The 15,115-nt window shown below is 34.3% G+C and overlaps 1 protein-coding gene across 4 annotated transcripts; it reads right to left on the reverse strand.

Annotated features, from left to right (window-relative positions):
* Window positions 1–127: 127 nt before the first annotated feature.
* FAB1B (phosphatidylinositol-4-phosphate 5-kinase family protein) lies at window positions 128–10,617 on the reverse strand. Of its 4 annotated transcripts, none has more exons than XM_088117758.1 (13): window positions 10,243–10,617; window positions 9,711–10,108; window positions 8,963–9,642; window positions 7,809–8,549; window positions 7,475–7,628; window positions 6,993–7,337; window positions 5,687–6,565; window positions 5,263–5,594; window positions 4,426–4,549; window positions 4,178–4,348; window positions 1,641–3,107; window positions 954–1,220; window positions 128–861 (listed from the first exon to the last, which is right to left on the reverse strand). In XM_088117758.1, exons 3-13 carry the CDS (start codon window positions 9,571–9,573, stop codon window positions 520–522), a joined length of 5,433 nt encoding a protein of 1,810 aa, XP_087973884.1. In that variant the 5' UTR covers window positions 9,574–9,642; window positions 9,711–10,108; window positions 10,243–10,617; the 3' UTR covers window positions 128–519. The 4 variants fall into 4 exon arrangements, with proteins under 4 accessions (XP_087973884.1, XP_087973883.1, XP_022149707.1 ...); XM_088117757.1 differs by having other exon boundaries at window positions 10,020–10,108; window positions 10,243–10,616; XM_022294015.2 differs by having other exon boundaries at window positions 4,178–4,345; window positions 9,801–10,108; window positions 10,243–10,616.
* Between the last annotated feature and the right edge of the window lie 4,498 nt (window positions 10,618–15,115).

Raw genomic sequence — 15,115 nt, forward strand, 5'->3', positions numbered from 1 at the left:
ATGATGGAATTCCAACCCAAATCTGCAAGAAAAACAAGTATATAAAAGCTTCTGAGCAATGGGGTAATGATTTTATATTTGAACACATAGTTTAGTTGGAGTTTTGAGATGCTAATGGCTCCAAAAATTAAGAATAAGATGTATGATTGAAAATCTGGTTTTTCATTGGAAGTTGGAACTGAGGAAACTTATCCTGTAAAGTCCAACCCAACATATGGAGGTAATGCATTTTTGGTGAAGCATAGATGATATTTTGAAGCAATTTACACTGTAAATCTGACCACTACAAACACTACCTATTTTATACAAAGATCTTAACCAAGAGGTGAACTAATATTATACCTCCTTTTTTAATGGCTTCAGCAGCCTTCTTTCACACCTCCTCTTGCTAGTTGCTCTTCAACAATGATATTCAGACAAAAAGAAAGGGGAAAAGAATCTACCTAAAAGAATCAAAATCAATATACTCAAGATAATGAACAAGTGAAGGGTTGTACTCTAAGGTATGCTCATGTCTATCTACAAGGTAACTGAAACGGCATCGGATTTGGCATCCTGCGTGTTCTCGTCGCCTAAATCGGACTGAGACTGGCTTGGAACAATGGACTGCGGAAACCACTGGTCTGGCACCATCAGAAAGTAGGTTGTCATTGCTTTCCTGAATCTCTTCTTGTACTCCTTGGGGGAGATCACAGTTGGAGACGAGTTCTTTGCGCCACCAAGAATGCCTGTAGCCTTCACCCAAGTCTCCAGATGCTTGTCCCATGTATACTGTCTCATGAAATCGATGATCCCGATAACTAGTTCGTGTTTCTCCTCGTCCACACCAACCAGCAACGAGTAGTCCATCACACCAATTGACTGTGTCACCATGGGTTAAACAATGAGTGAGAATAATGTGTTAGGAGATCGTTTTCAAAACATCAAGCAAATACACTTGTTCGCGAACTTACAGCAAGAAATGAAGTATCGTTCCATACAGCCCTCTCCAACAATCGTTTTGCTTTGTTTCCTACAAAAATCGGAGAAGTTCGCATTGCTTCGATCAAGTTTTGGTCCAACAGAACCTTGTTATTCCCAGTTGAATCAGAATTATAGCGTGATCTAGAAGATCCTTTGAGATCATAAAGTCGTGTAACATTCCTTCTAAACAGAAGATTCTCCATAACCAGAACATCCATCTTTGATTCTTTCCCTCCTTTAAGATGCTTTGCCGTAACCTTCCACAATGAAACCAACAACAAATATTAAACCACAATATCATAAATATTGTAGGATAAACAAAATGGCTTCAAACATGAGTACAAAGTTCTTGCTATGTTTTTATTTCTATTTTCACCAGTGATAACAATTTTTTTTCAAAGATAATTAGTAATAATTATAGTCCAGTAAGAAAGTTGAAACAGCTGTGATAGGCAATCCAAATCTGAACTTTGTATTCCACAGACTGGAAAGAGTCAAAGATTTGCACTTCATTAGCCCTTTCATGTAGCTGCCAAAAGATGAATGAGCCATTTATAACAGACTACTATTAATCCATCTTTGAAGACTTAATTTTTCTCAAGTACTGGAAACCTCTCTAAGCATAGTTACAATTTAATACCCTGATGATTGTCTTAAAGCTCAAGGATTAGAAGTACCTGATAGATTCCAAGAACCTTTGCTAGGCATGTAGGACTTCGCGTACAAATTGATTCGGATAAATACTTGAAATATTCAGGTGCAAATTTAATAAATGACTCCAGTTCTGTCTTGGTGACTTGTTTAATGATAAAGCGATCATCCAAAGTTTTGGCAAAGAAAACATTACTCTTACCACCTTGGGCTCCCCACTTCTTACAACGACTAAGAGACTTTACGAAATCAAGTTCTGAACAGCAAATCCTCCTCAAAGCTTCAAATCGTTTTGCATAGTAACAGGTCACAGAATATTTTACCCCACCATGTGGGCCATATTCTTCAAAATAAATTCTGGGATTAAGGGACTTTGGGTATAAGACTGGATCCAGACCAAGGGAGGTACGAGACCCAGAGATACTAGAAAGACTATCATCTGAAGGACCCACACTTTTATGAGAATCAAAGGAGAAGTCATCGGAGGACTGCAAAAATGATTCTGAGAAAGATAAGGAAGGCAACGAATCACCACAGTCTCTTAGCTTTTCGGCCTCATCAATCAGCTGGGAATGATATTCTGGTGACATTAGAGCGTAAGCTATGATACTTGAGGGTTCATCATCATAGACTGGAACAACAGTTTCATTTACACCAAGAGGCAAGAACAGCCTAGCTCCACCTTGAAATTCTAACTCCCAGAATGAAGATAGAAAGACAGGATTATGTTTCCCCAGTGCTTCAAGTTTCAGACCACTTGATAGAAATTTCTCATTATATAAATAATAAAAGTTTGAGGAAATCGTCTCTAACTGGCTAGCAAAGTCCTCTGTATCTTCAAGTGCCTTCGAAGGAAGCAACTGAGAAACAGCATGGGTACCCCTGTCCACATTTGGATGTTCACCACGATCATAACATGCATTAATATCAATGCTTGATGAATTTTCCACAGTCGAATTAGATAAACTATGGGAATTATCTTTTGTTATTCCAACTACTGAACCATTTTCACCTGTCCATGCAGCCTCGAGCGTATCTGATAAATTTACCATCCTAGAAAACTGCCCATCAGCCGGAGCTGCATGAACAGTTACCTTTGACTCTAGGGGTTCAGATGGCGAATTAATGCTTGTATTGCATAAATCTTCTTCGCCTTTTTCTGAATCTGAATCTCCAAGTTCTTGGATTTGAGTTTCAGGTTGAGCCGGGCTGGTACCAAGTTCTTTTCCATTATATGTCCCTTCATCAACCGATTTGCTGGTGGTGCTAATTTCAGAAAGCTTCTCACCATCAACTGAAAATTTCTCTTCAGATTCTGTAATTAAGCTACCAGCAGAGTTGCTTTTATCTAAACTGGCTGCTGCATGGAGCAAGTGCTGGTCCCATACATAAGCTTGAATGAGTAACTTCTTACGCAGATAGTTGATCTCAAGAATGTCTACTGTAACCTGGCCCTGTTTGCCTTCCCCATTCATAGTCTTATGGAGTGATTCCTAGACAACAAGCATCAGAACCAACAAAATGAGCAAGAAATTAGATATTATAAACATGAACTCTAAACGCAATAAAAAGAAGTTGCTCTTATTTTTAAAGATAAGAGACAATTGTGGTTTTAAGACACAAGTTCTTTATGAACACACCAGTTTGATAATATCACCGAGAAGATATGAACTTCCAATAAGAAAAGAAAACAAAAAGCCACTAATTAATGATAAAGTGACAAGAAAATAGATTTAAATATGTAGAACACCCATGAGGGAAACTGAATCACTTTATGTAAATCAGGGGATACATCAAATGTTTTAAACAAAAGATATAAGTAAATTATTCATACAAGCCATAGAAATTGGAAGGCATATGCGCCACACAATAAAACAGCACGAGAAGTGTTCAACCTCTTTGGTCTATTCTCAAAAAGGCATATGCACCATACAGTAAAACAGAATGAGAAAGTCAACCACTTTGATTCATCTTTATTCTCAATTACTAAACAGATTTGAGATCTTGGGAGGAGGTTTGGTTGCTTATTTTTGATAAGCAGGAGTTGGAGCTTTAACCGTGGGCACCTGCACCGGCCACAAAGTTCGGACCCGAGAGACATCAAGAGTTTTTTTGTATTAAGCTCGCTCGAAGGTTCAAACTTAAGACCTCTAAGCTTGTATGACCAAGAGAACCCAAGCTCTAGTCATTGGGGCTGTCCTTTAGACTTTGGTGCTTAACTAATTATCCCTTAGGTCATATTTTGCTCGATTGGAGCCTCTTTTTTAATTCAATTCCTTTTGGATTAGACTATTTTTTGTATGCCCTGATATTCTTTCATTTTTTTCTCCATGAAAATGTGGTTTCTCATTAAAAAAATTACTGAACAGAGTGGGGAGTAGAAAGAAAAGATTAAGTTTGAAAAAACAAGCTCTGACTCATCCATCCACGATCCACTTCAAGAGTTTCAACTGAAAAATTATGGTTTAACCCACTTGCATTTCCATGCACATTCAGGAAGGATGGCTGAATGTCATCAAAGCGAGTAGTCTAACTTCAACATTCACAATTCTTGTAGGCTCACCTCAACTTTGGCCTTCTCATTTTGTAACACAGCCTCCAACCCGGCAATCTGGCGCCTTAGTTCCATTTTTCTCATGCTACTAATGGTCCCTGCAGCAGATACTTTTTCTGCAATTTGACGAAGAGTATTCAGCACTTCAGAAAATAAAAGCTCAGCTTGGTTCACCACCTGCTATAATCAGATAATTAAGTCATCCACGTGCAGTGAAAATCATATTATACGCATCTCAAATCCTAGAGTTATTTCACCTCATCCTTTTCTTTTTGTATCCATTCCTGATTCTCATAATTGAAATCCAGTTTTGACGGTGGAAGGTATACAGAATGCACATCAGTCGAAGCATAGCGAAAACAAGCGATCATTCTCCCATATCTGCGTAAGTGAAACAATGATAGAAGGTAAGTTTCCAGCTTTGGCTAGTCTGATATCCCACATGGGTTGAAAAAGAAGAAAAGAAAGAGAACTCCTCAAACAGAAATGCAAAAAAGGAGTAGCTGTAATTAACTTGGCGCCTCAACTTCCAGAAGATGCAATTATCTTAAACGACATGTCAAAATGAGGTGAAAAAAAGTGTAGTTGATATCTTCCAGCCAGTCAAGTATAAATTATTAGTATTAATTTCTTTCCATTCCAATGATATCTGTACCCTATAATAAACATACAATAATTTCCTGAATCAATAACAAAAAGGAAGGGCACAGCTAACACCAAGAGGAATAAAGGATCTAACTTTGGCACTCAAATTGCATGGAAAAAATTAGTCTGCATAAGAAACTGAAAACTAATATATAAAATTACATAAATTATGAGAAGTGGCCCAAATAAAAATATTTAAGATTTGTCTAGTTTTATGAATAATTGCAGAAATAAAAATTGACTATAAATTAATATGAAGATGATCGTTTTCGTTCCAGAAGTACCATGCTTTGATATGTCTACAAAGACTCTGGCTTTCTCCCTTTTAAATAAACTCATGGAGAAGTAGTGCATGAAATTGAGAGGCATATAAGTACAACTTTGTACGGCCAGGTGTTTGTTGTAAAATTTTCAAAATTCAAATACTTGTTGATATTCCAAATAATTACCCATAAAAACGAAGACAATCTCTATGCAAGGAGTGGCCACAGCTTGCCACTCTGCTAGCAGCAATGTGGTTTGAAAAGCTGAGCTCTAAAAACTTCCCAAATGAGAGTCCCCATGCAGCATCTGACATCACTACTCTTCGAGTAGCTGGGGGAAAACCATTGTTTCGTGGGCATCGCAGGCATCTGTGCCACATCCAAATCTTCCCCTCCCTTTCACCTGGCAAAAGAATTTCTGATAACTTTTTAACAGATATTGTGAGGGTGCCCTGTCTATGAGTATAACAATAGACATGTGCTTCTGCTGGCATGTCGCACGAATCGCATCGGTAGGTCTGAAAAGGCATAAGGACTCATCATTTTCATTATGTATTTCCAAGGTTTCTATAGAGAGAAATTTGCTGTAAATTAAAATAAGACAGCTTACCTGATTAAATAAACGGTCCCTTAAGAATCGGCCTAAAGGTTTATCGAAAGTCCCATAGTATTTGATTCTAAAGAGATGCGACCTCTCACAGACACTTCCTTTCAATATGCACCTTGATGATAATGAGACCAAGATACTTTGATGGGCAGAAGATGCTGTAGCGAAGTCATCTTTCCCTGTTCCCAGCTCCTCTTGATGATTTTGATTGTTCTGTTGCATATTTAATGGCTCTAAGCCAATTGGCTGACTAGATGCTGCTGAGTTATGATCGTCTTCAGCATCAATTGAAAACTTGAAATTCCCCAACAACTCAAGGGACCCTAGTTCCTGATGTTTTTGATAACCGTTATTTCCCGAAGTAGATTCTTCTAGATTTTCTCCCCTGGTACCCAATGCATTTCTCTCCTTAAGAGTATGGTATGGAGAAGACACATCACCATAAGACTCGGAACCAATAGGCCATGACATGGAGTCAGAGGCAACAATGGCTGCTGAATTTGTAGCAGATGAAGTTGGTTGAGATGGTTGAGAGCTAGGGCCATTTTCTACACAAGGTGGAGTGCTGTTGCATGCTAAGATTAGATCCGAAGTAGGGAAACTTTTAGATCTTTGTGGCTCGTCATTAGGTAGGCTAGGTTGCTGCCCCTGGTAGGCAGGAAGACTAAAATCAGGTACCATCGATATGGATCTCTCAACAACGGACGATTTCACAGGAATTGCAACAGTAATTGGGGAGTTCAAGGGAAGTTCTGGTAGAGAGGCTCTTTCATCAGCAAGAAAAGATGTTTCCAAGGCCAAGTGATAAGCAGCAAAAACTCCATACTGAACAACTCGCTTTGCCTTCTTCAACTCATCCATGTCAGCACCTCTAAGCAGAATCTAAAAGAAAGACACGCAAAAGTTATAAATACTTAAGCCAGTGGTCTGTAACAGCACATCTATTCTACAAGGAAGGCACACCAACCAACGAGCACATTTGAACTGATCCACTAACAAAATGAAACAATTTCAGATCTGAATACTGTCAAGACAATTACTTCCTTGGTCCTGCAATTAAAAAAGTGTGCAAGGATAGAAATCATTTTTTCCAGCAGAAAATCCCCAAGGATGGAAATCAACGGGAGAGCAATACCCATGCAAAAGCCCGAAGTTCTGCCATGCCTAAGCTTGTTTTCACTTCCTCATTTCTAGAAATTCTTGGTGCGTTACTTTCCATGCCCACAGAGACACACATGCTTTCACACATTATTCTAAATGGAAAACATATATATGCACAAATTTGGTGATAGAGATATTGAGGACTTACAGTACAACCCAATGGCTTTGGGCAGCCTTCAAAAAACATCAATGTTTTCACCGATCTTTTCCCTCTCTGTCCAGAAGTCCTTAGATCTTCCATGAACCTCTCTACATGAAATATCTCACAATATCCCAACTTTGGTGATGACAATTGATCAATTGAAGGAACTATTTGTGCACCTGTGCAGCGGGCTATACGCTCCAAAAGTGGTCTTTTGATATTGAGAACAAGTGATATATCTTTTGCAAGTAGATACTCTTGTGCAAATCTTGATACTGATTTTTCAACTAGAAGAACATCAGGGCGGTGTGCATCTATCTTTGCCACTGCCATCTTCAAATGGTCAATTTCCTATAAAGGTATAAATCAAATAAGAATGAGACATTAGGGGAAAAAAGAAACAAATGAATGAATGTGTAGTGCAGAATATACTCAAGCACTGGCAATTTGTCACTAAAAACTACAGACTGAAACTAAAAAGTTACAACCTGCTGCAAAAGCGTATCAAAACTAGACAAGTGATTAGAAACCCGTTGGTATTCGAGTGCACCTCCAAGAATCAGCAGGCGAGACTTCTCTATCTTTGAGGTCATTCTCCGATGAGCCACATTTTTCTTACAAACCACTCCTTTTACCACCATACTAAAAGAAAAGTAAATGAACTCCTTGTCAGAAGGTTTAAAGAGCTGGAAGTATTAACTTATTTTGAATAAAAAAATATATGCAACTACATAATAAAGATGAACGGGTTATCATGACTAAGAATGTAAACGGTAGCATATAACCTAAGTATGGATCAATGTCCAGAAGCAATATGTTTACCTACTGCAGCGATGTCCAGAAGCGATACATTTGACTTTTACATATCCACCTGGGTCCATCTCACCGCCTCTGCTCATATCTGGCTTTAATAGTGTCGCAGCCTCCCAAGAGAGGGAAGTTATAATCTCCAACCAACTCTCTTTATCACTGATCTCACCCAAAGGAAGGTTCTCAACCTGCAACAATTGAGCTACTAAAGCCCTAAAATGTCCATCGACTACATTCTTCATGGCATTCTTGTGCTCCTCAGTAGACCTATCCTTACTACGATATTCCCCACTCTCAAAACTACTAGAGGCTCGTAAATATCCCCATTCACCTGCATCATGTTCCTCATCATCATCATCAAATAAAGTTTCCCTCTCATCTTCTTCATCTTCAGGTTCGGGTGGGATCCAGAGAAGCCCATTGTTTTCAAAATCAACAGGTTCAGATTCGACATCCTCTGTATATTCCAAAGAGGAATGCCCTTGATCTTCTCCATAAATAAAATTTGCGTCTTCTTTTCTGTCAAGATCTGGAATTCCTTCCAGACCATGTGAATAAAAACTTTCTTGCAACGGAGAGCTACTTAAACTTCTGATGTTGATGTTTTCTCCATCAAGCTGCACATTATGTGATCCATCCTCATTGCCAATCTCTTCAGATTCAGCTGGACCATAGTAGCTAGTGACTTGAGGAGAATGGCTTGCTTCAGAATCTGACTTGTATACACCATCATAATCATCCTTGCAAACACTCCTGATAATAGAGAAACCATGAGGCACGTAAGTAAAATAACCACAAAAGATGTTTTTCTGTAGGCCGTCTTCCAAGCTAATTACATTACAATAAGTCCACAGGTACCATGATATAGAAATTTCAAAATGAAATCTGAAACACTCAACTACTCCCTGATTCTACGAGACTTGGAAGTCAAAACCCTAAGAATCGGATATCTGAACTCTGAAATATGTGGCTCTTAATTTTTCAGAACTATAACCAGTTGATCAACACCAAGGGTCTTCTACCATTAAGTTCAACCCTTGAAATTAATCAAATATCAACTTGTAACAAAAAGCGGATACCCTATAATAAAGGTGGTTGGAATAATAAAAATATTAGAGGGATTATAGAGGCCAACCAAACTAAGTGAAGACATTAAGAAGTATAACCTGTTCATGGAATAATTTTGTGGTATATCCCCTATGCTAGAAAGAATTTCAGTGCCTCTTCCCGGTGCCAATTCACCCTGTTGATCTCTGTCAGTTAAGATAACAGGTGAATGTTGTGGACTGAGACCAGATTGCTGTTGAGCTTGTTGGCAGGCCTCCAAGGAGTAAGGCACAGAAGCAAGAGTAATGCAACTGCTGTCAGCAGTGCCACTAGATCTAGTACTGGACAAACTTGCCGCCGATGGTGAACTGCAGATATCCTGGTTGAGCACCCTGATCTCATGATCTGGAGCAGCTACGCCCTGATTCCATTGCTTGTAGCAATAGTTACAAACACGAATTCTCTCCCTGTCTTCACGAGGGGTCCTTGGATTGCCTGGTGGAGCAAGTATTGAGTTTGCTGTACACTTGGCACAGAAGACTCGTCCACAAAGTCGGCAATGGTGTCTACGGTTGATAAGGGTAAATTGTGCGTCACAATCGTAGCATACCCGGCAGCTCTGATCAGGCATCCAAAAAGCCCTCGATACATTAGCTGATTCAGATCGCCAAGGGATCCACGACTTCCAATTACCAAGTATATCAGTCAATGCCTTGTCTGGAGAATCCATTGACCAACAAGCCCACGATTCCGTTCATTATGATATGCTCATTTGAAATTGCGACCCAACAAATTCAACCTGAAGAGGAGAAAACAAAAATCAAGAACCCAAAGAAGGAGGTAAACTACTGAAGATTCAGACCAGACCTTGATAAAACTTCTTCCACCTTAAGGCGAAGTCTTCGAGGGAAATGAGGAACAATCAAACCAAAAAAAAAAAAACAGCGAAAATGGAACCTCGTTGTTGGAGAACTGCAACCCAGTTCCTAATTCGCACTATTGACCTACTTCCTTGCTCCGGATCAACACTAATCCCCCAACAACGAAAGATGAAGTAGTTTCGCCATTAAAGAACCAGACCCCAATCTCAGACATAAATTAACTCAAAAATAATGAAACCGCGAACTAATTAAATCTAATAAGAACAGCAGCACGATCAAGAATCTTCTCAACCACCTCTAATGAGTTCAATTAAGCTCCTCTGAACCGACACAATTGAATGACATGTAGCTCCGATTACTCCCGCGAACAGGCCGTCAATTCCTCTGTAGAAAACAAACAGATGACACAGTCAATCGAGATTTTTACAAAAATAAATACTACTGTGTATATTCAACGCGATATCTCCGTCCTCTCCAAGTTCACCATCAAAAACTTGAAAGTTAGACGAAATACATACGGTGTCGAATTCCGATTGGCCTGAACTTGAACTGAATTTGACTGCCACACAACTCAGAGTTGTGCTTTGAAGAGAGAAACCGTGATTCACTACCAAAAAAAGTTCAGTGTGAAATAAAGGGTTGGTGAAGAGAGTCAATGGAAGAGGGGCGTGGAGAGAGATTTCTCGCAGATTCCTAAAACCAATCGACACAATATTCAGCGATCATCGCCACCACAGAAATCAAAATTATGCATTCATCTGATCCATCCAGATCAATTAAGCAACAACTCTGCAAATTCTTCGCAAATTTAAAATTTTCAGTTCTAAGATACTCAATTATGCGGTTTTCTTCATAATTTTGATTATTTTTCTCAAAGATCATTCAGAGAGAGAGATTGCAATATTTTTCTTTTCGTGTTTCTGTAAATTAATCACCTTTTTATGAATATTATAATATGAATAGTTACGTATAAGTATTGGCTAATATCTTTGAAAGTGTGCATTTTAGTACCTTTTTTGTAAAATCAAGTTGGCGTTTTCTTCAAGTATTTTTGGGTTTTTTCTTTTTTTCCTTTGTCAAACATTTTAAAGTAATTTAAAGTTTATATGGTACTAAAAATATATATATATAATAATACGTAAGCTTCTTAGATTTATAGTAGATTTCTTTATTTCTAAACTATGATTTTAATGAATTCAAGGATAAGATTATTATCTCTCTCTCAACGTGTTTTTAGACTATTTCAAATTAATTTTTTATATGGCAGTTCATTTTTAAGTTATATATTAAATGTAAACATTGATTGAGACTATTTATAAAAACAACTTCATTAAATAACACTTTCATTCCGTCACAAAAAAAAAATTTAATTAATTAAATAGATAGATAAACTCAACACAATACTTGATAAAAATATCTCCAAATTATAGAAATGAATACAAATATAAATACTCTTAAATACAAATGTCCGTTTATAATATTTTTAGACCATTTCAATTTAATTTAGAATGCAATAGTGCATTTTTAAATTATATTAAATGTAAACATTAATTGAGCCTATTCATTATTGTTGTCCAAAAAAAAAGAACATCATTATTAAATAACATATTTGATTCCGTCAAAATGAAAGAAAAAAAACTCAACACAACACAACACCTATAAAATATAATTAAATTATTGAAATAAATACAAATATAAATAATATTCTAAAATATAAACACTACATGTTTATGTTACAAATGAAGTTACTTTTTATGTCCCATAAATATGGAGTGTGAAAATTTGAATCTTCCACGAGAAGAGAATGAATTATGTATCTTTTAGTGGATAAAATATGAATTTTATGTTTTCTCATATTTCAAATATTTTATAATTTACGACGGTAGATAAATAAATTATAGTTAATATTTTTTTATAAAAATTAAAGTTAACCCGTATAAAAGAAATTATAGTTAAAATTAAAAAAAATGAAAAGCAAAATGTACTAAAAAAAATTTTGAGAATCAAATTTTCATCTTTTAAACCTATAATATTTTGAAAATAAAATACTGATTTGGTTGAGTTTACGCGATATTGACAGATAATTAGAGAAATTTTTTTTTGTTAGCAAAAAGATAATTAGAGAAATTGAAAGGTTAGAAAAGTAAAAAAGGAGAAAGAAAATTATTCGGGGAAAAAAACGCGTATACGAGGAATTTGAAGAAAATAAAATATTGACAATGACGGGTATACACTGCCCCAGCCCAGCTAGCTGTCTTCAACAATAAGCAAAATATAAGAATAATTTATTATAATTTATATTGTTCATTTATGGCCCCAACTCAAGATTATATTATATCATAAATATCGTTATTATACCTCTCATTTTTGTCCCCCAATTTTAGAAATTCATTATATATTTTTCAAAATAATGCTAGTAATTATAGGCTTTTTGATATCTAATTTTTAGAACAAAATTTGAAAATAAAAATATGCATTTTCAAAAAATATTTGATTATTTGTACGTATATAATTTGACGATATGGAGATGTGAAAATTCAAATAATAATTGGTAATACATGTTTTAATTATAATCTATTTCAATTAACTCAATTGCAAGTATCTGTATTTATGTATTGAATTGAATATCACAAGTACATATATAGAAATTATAATAATTTTTTTTTCTAGAAGAAATAATAATAGCATTTCCTTTTTTGAAAACATAATAAGTATATATATATATATATATATATATATATTTTGGGCAAAGGATAATAATAGTATTTATTACTCCAAGGAAGTTTGAGTTGGAATCATATTTAGTTGGGAAAATGATTTTTTGTTTGTTGTTTACTTACTCAAAGGACGAAATCTCAAATCTTCCTTGGCGAGAACGATTTATCGAATCTCGTGAATAAGATTGATTCTATAAATTTCTCAACTTCACGCACTTTTAAACCATTAAATAAAAACAATCTATTTCGAAAAAATAAAAAATAAAAACAATCACAAGTTTTATATTTATTACCAAAAAAAAAAAAAACAACTCATAAGGTCGATTATTTATTTATTTATTTATGTTTTTGAAGACACGTCGACTATTTATTAAATTATGGATAAAATGAGTTTGTGAATGGAAATAGACAGACTCCTAAACTCGTTAAACTTTTCTTCTTTTTAATTAACCTATGTATTTTATCCTATTGAATTCGGTTTAAATTGACTATAAATTCACGAAATTTAAACTATATTTTGATGAATATTTAAATTTTGAAATTGAAATAACAGAATATTTTTTACTTATCTTTTTTTCATTGCATGATTGCTGATAAAAGAAAGCAAAACTCAATTCAATAAAATTACTTTTCGTAATTTCACGAGAATTTTTATTTTTCCTCGAATCTTTCATGGATAGGTAAAGGATTAAATCCTTTTAAGAAATAAAGTTTTTGATTAGAATATTAATAAAACCGAAGGATCCCTTAACTATTAAGGGATTCATAGAACGAATCGTACTTTTACCACTAAACTATGTCCGCTGCAATGCAATTATTGTATATAAATAGACCTTTTGTCGAAGGTGAAAATAGCAATAAGTAATAAAAAGATCGGATCATAAAATAATGATGAAAATTCGAGCGTGGTCAGGAAAAAGAGCACTCATTTTAATTAAATTGACTTTTTATTTCTTCAACTTCTTTTCTAAATAAATCAAAAAAAAAAACAAAAATAAGTTGAAACTTAAATAAAGTTAGGCCCGTTTGGTTTGTATTTTTAGATTTACTAATTAAATGAATTTTGTGATATTGGTAGTTTTGTTTTTAAAAATTGTTTTTAGATTATGTCATCAAAATTGAGAAAACAACATTATTTTTATATTTTAAGTGTTTTTACATTTTAAATTGAAACTTTAAAATGTATAATTATATTGAAAAAAATATAAAAATTTTGACGTTGCACGTTAAAAAATCAAAACATATAAAATATAATATATTATAAAAATTATATAATATTGTAAAATTATAATTATACACAATTTATAACAAAAATATTAATATTATTTTATATTGAAATCGAATATTTAGTTGGTAACTATCACTAGTTTATAAATATATCACTAAATCCACCTGAACAATTTTTTAAATTGATATTCAATTTCTAAATATTTTACTAAATACATGTATGTAAACAAACAATATAATTTTGTTTGTTACTAAATTGCTTGTTTTCGTATCTCCAACCAAATGCTTTTAATCTTCTAATCAAATATTAAGAAGTGATAATTTATTATATAAAAATACAAATTCTAAACCGCGTAACTTTTTAATCTATGAAGGACCACCATATTCGTTTTTTGTTGGTTAGTATTTATGCCCGAGGACCATAATCCACATTCCTCCTACATCTTTTATCACGTTCTTTTAATTATTGATTTAACGTTAAATTAATCCTTAGCTCCAAATCTTGATGGCCACCTTTAAAAGAGAGATTAAAAAAAGTTTCTTTTTGGATAGGAAGTTATTGGTCAATTTTAGCAATATCAATAAGGCTCAAATTAATAAAGTTTGTTAAAAGTGATTATTAGCTTTTACCAAACTCATATTTGAAGCCTTTAATTTATTTGGTAAGAATAATTATTTATGGCCATCGTACTTTAAATTCTCTTTCAAATATGGTCCTTTGCACAAATCTATATATCATTTATGTGCTTTATAGATGCTAGTAGAATAAACTGTCGGGTTGGTTGGATTTTTAATTTGTAAAATATAGTGAAATTTTAAGGTATTGAAAAATAATTGAATATATGAATTAAAATTATAACTATTAAGAATTTGAATAGTTTTTTAACTCTTTGTTAAAAGTTACTTAATTATTATGTGATGTTTACGTATCTGTACAACTATAATTGTACTTTTTTTTTCTTTGAGTTGAGAGATCGAAGCATAACACAATCATCTCATAATAATTATCTCTTTTGACTGTTCATGTTTATGCCGATAATATGTTCCTAAAAATTCAACCATATTCAATTAGTTCAAGGTTGCTGTTCTAATTATCTTCAAGTCAGCGCTATTTAAAATGTCTTGACTATATTTCATTAAGTTTCGGTATTCATCGAGTTATTGAATCTTTAATTGTTTGTATTGAGCTACGTTGTATTTGTTTGTTAGTGTTACACAATTTACCCATACAACATATATTTACCCAATAGTTGCCTCTCAATTTTCACAATTCCATATGCACTTTGTTAAATACTAGCCAAAACTTTTTTTTGTTGTCATTAGTTTTAATTTCGTACGAATTATAAAAAAAAAATTGTATCGTTTATGTTTTTATATGGACATTGTTTTAGTGATTGTTGATTAGCCAATTAATAGTTGAATCAAACATCACACATAAAACAAGTTC

This window comes from Momordica charantia (assembly GCF_013281855.1).
Source record: "Momordica charantia cultivar OHB3-1 chromosome 9 unlocalized genomic scaffold, Mcharantia_2.0 BLBB01000009.1, whole genome shotgun sequence".
Classification (NCBI taxonomy): Eukaryota; Viridiplantae; Streptophyta; class Magnoliopsida; order Cucurbitales; family Cucurbitaceae; genus Momordica; species Momordica charantia.

Excerpts from the sequence above, each read along its gene's own strand:
- FAB1B (XM_088117758.1), bottom strand. The coding sequence starts at position 9,573 with ATGGATTCTCCAGACAAGGCATTGACTGATATACTTGGTAATTGGAAG. Across the intron at positions 4,550-5,262 it reads GATTGTCTTCGTTTTTATGG|ATATGGGAGAATGATCGCTT; the intron begins GTAATTATTTGG and ends TCACTTACGCAG. Across the intron at positions 3,108-4,177 it reads ATGAGAAGGCCAAAGTTGAG|GAATCACTCCATAAGACTAT; the intron begins GTGAGCCTACAA and ends CTTGTTGTCTAG.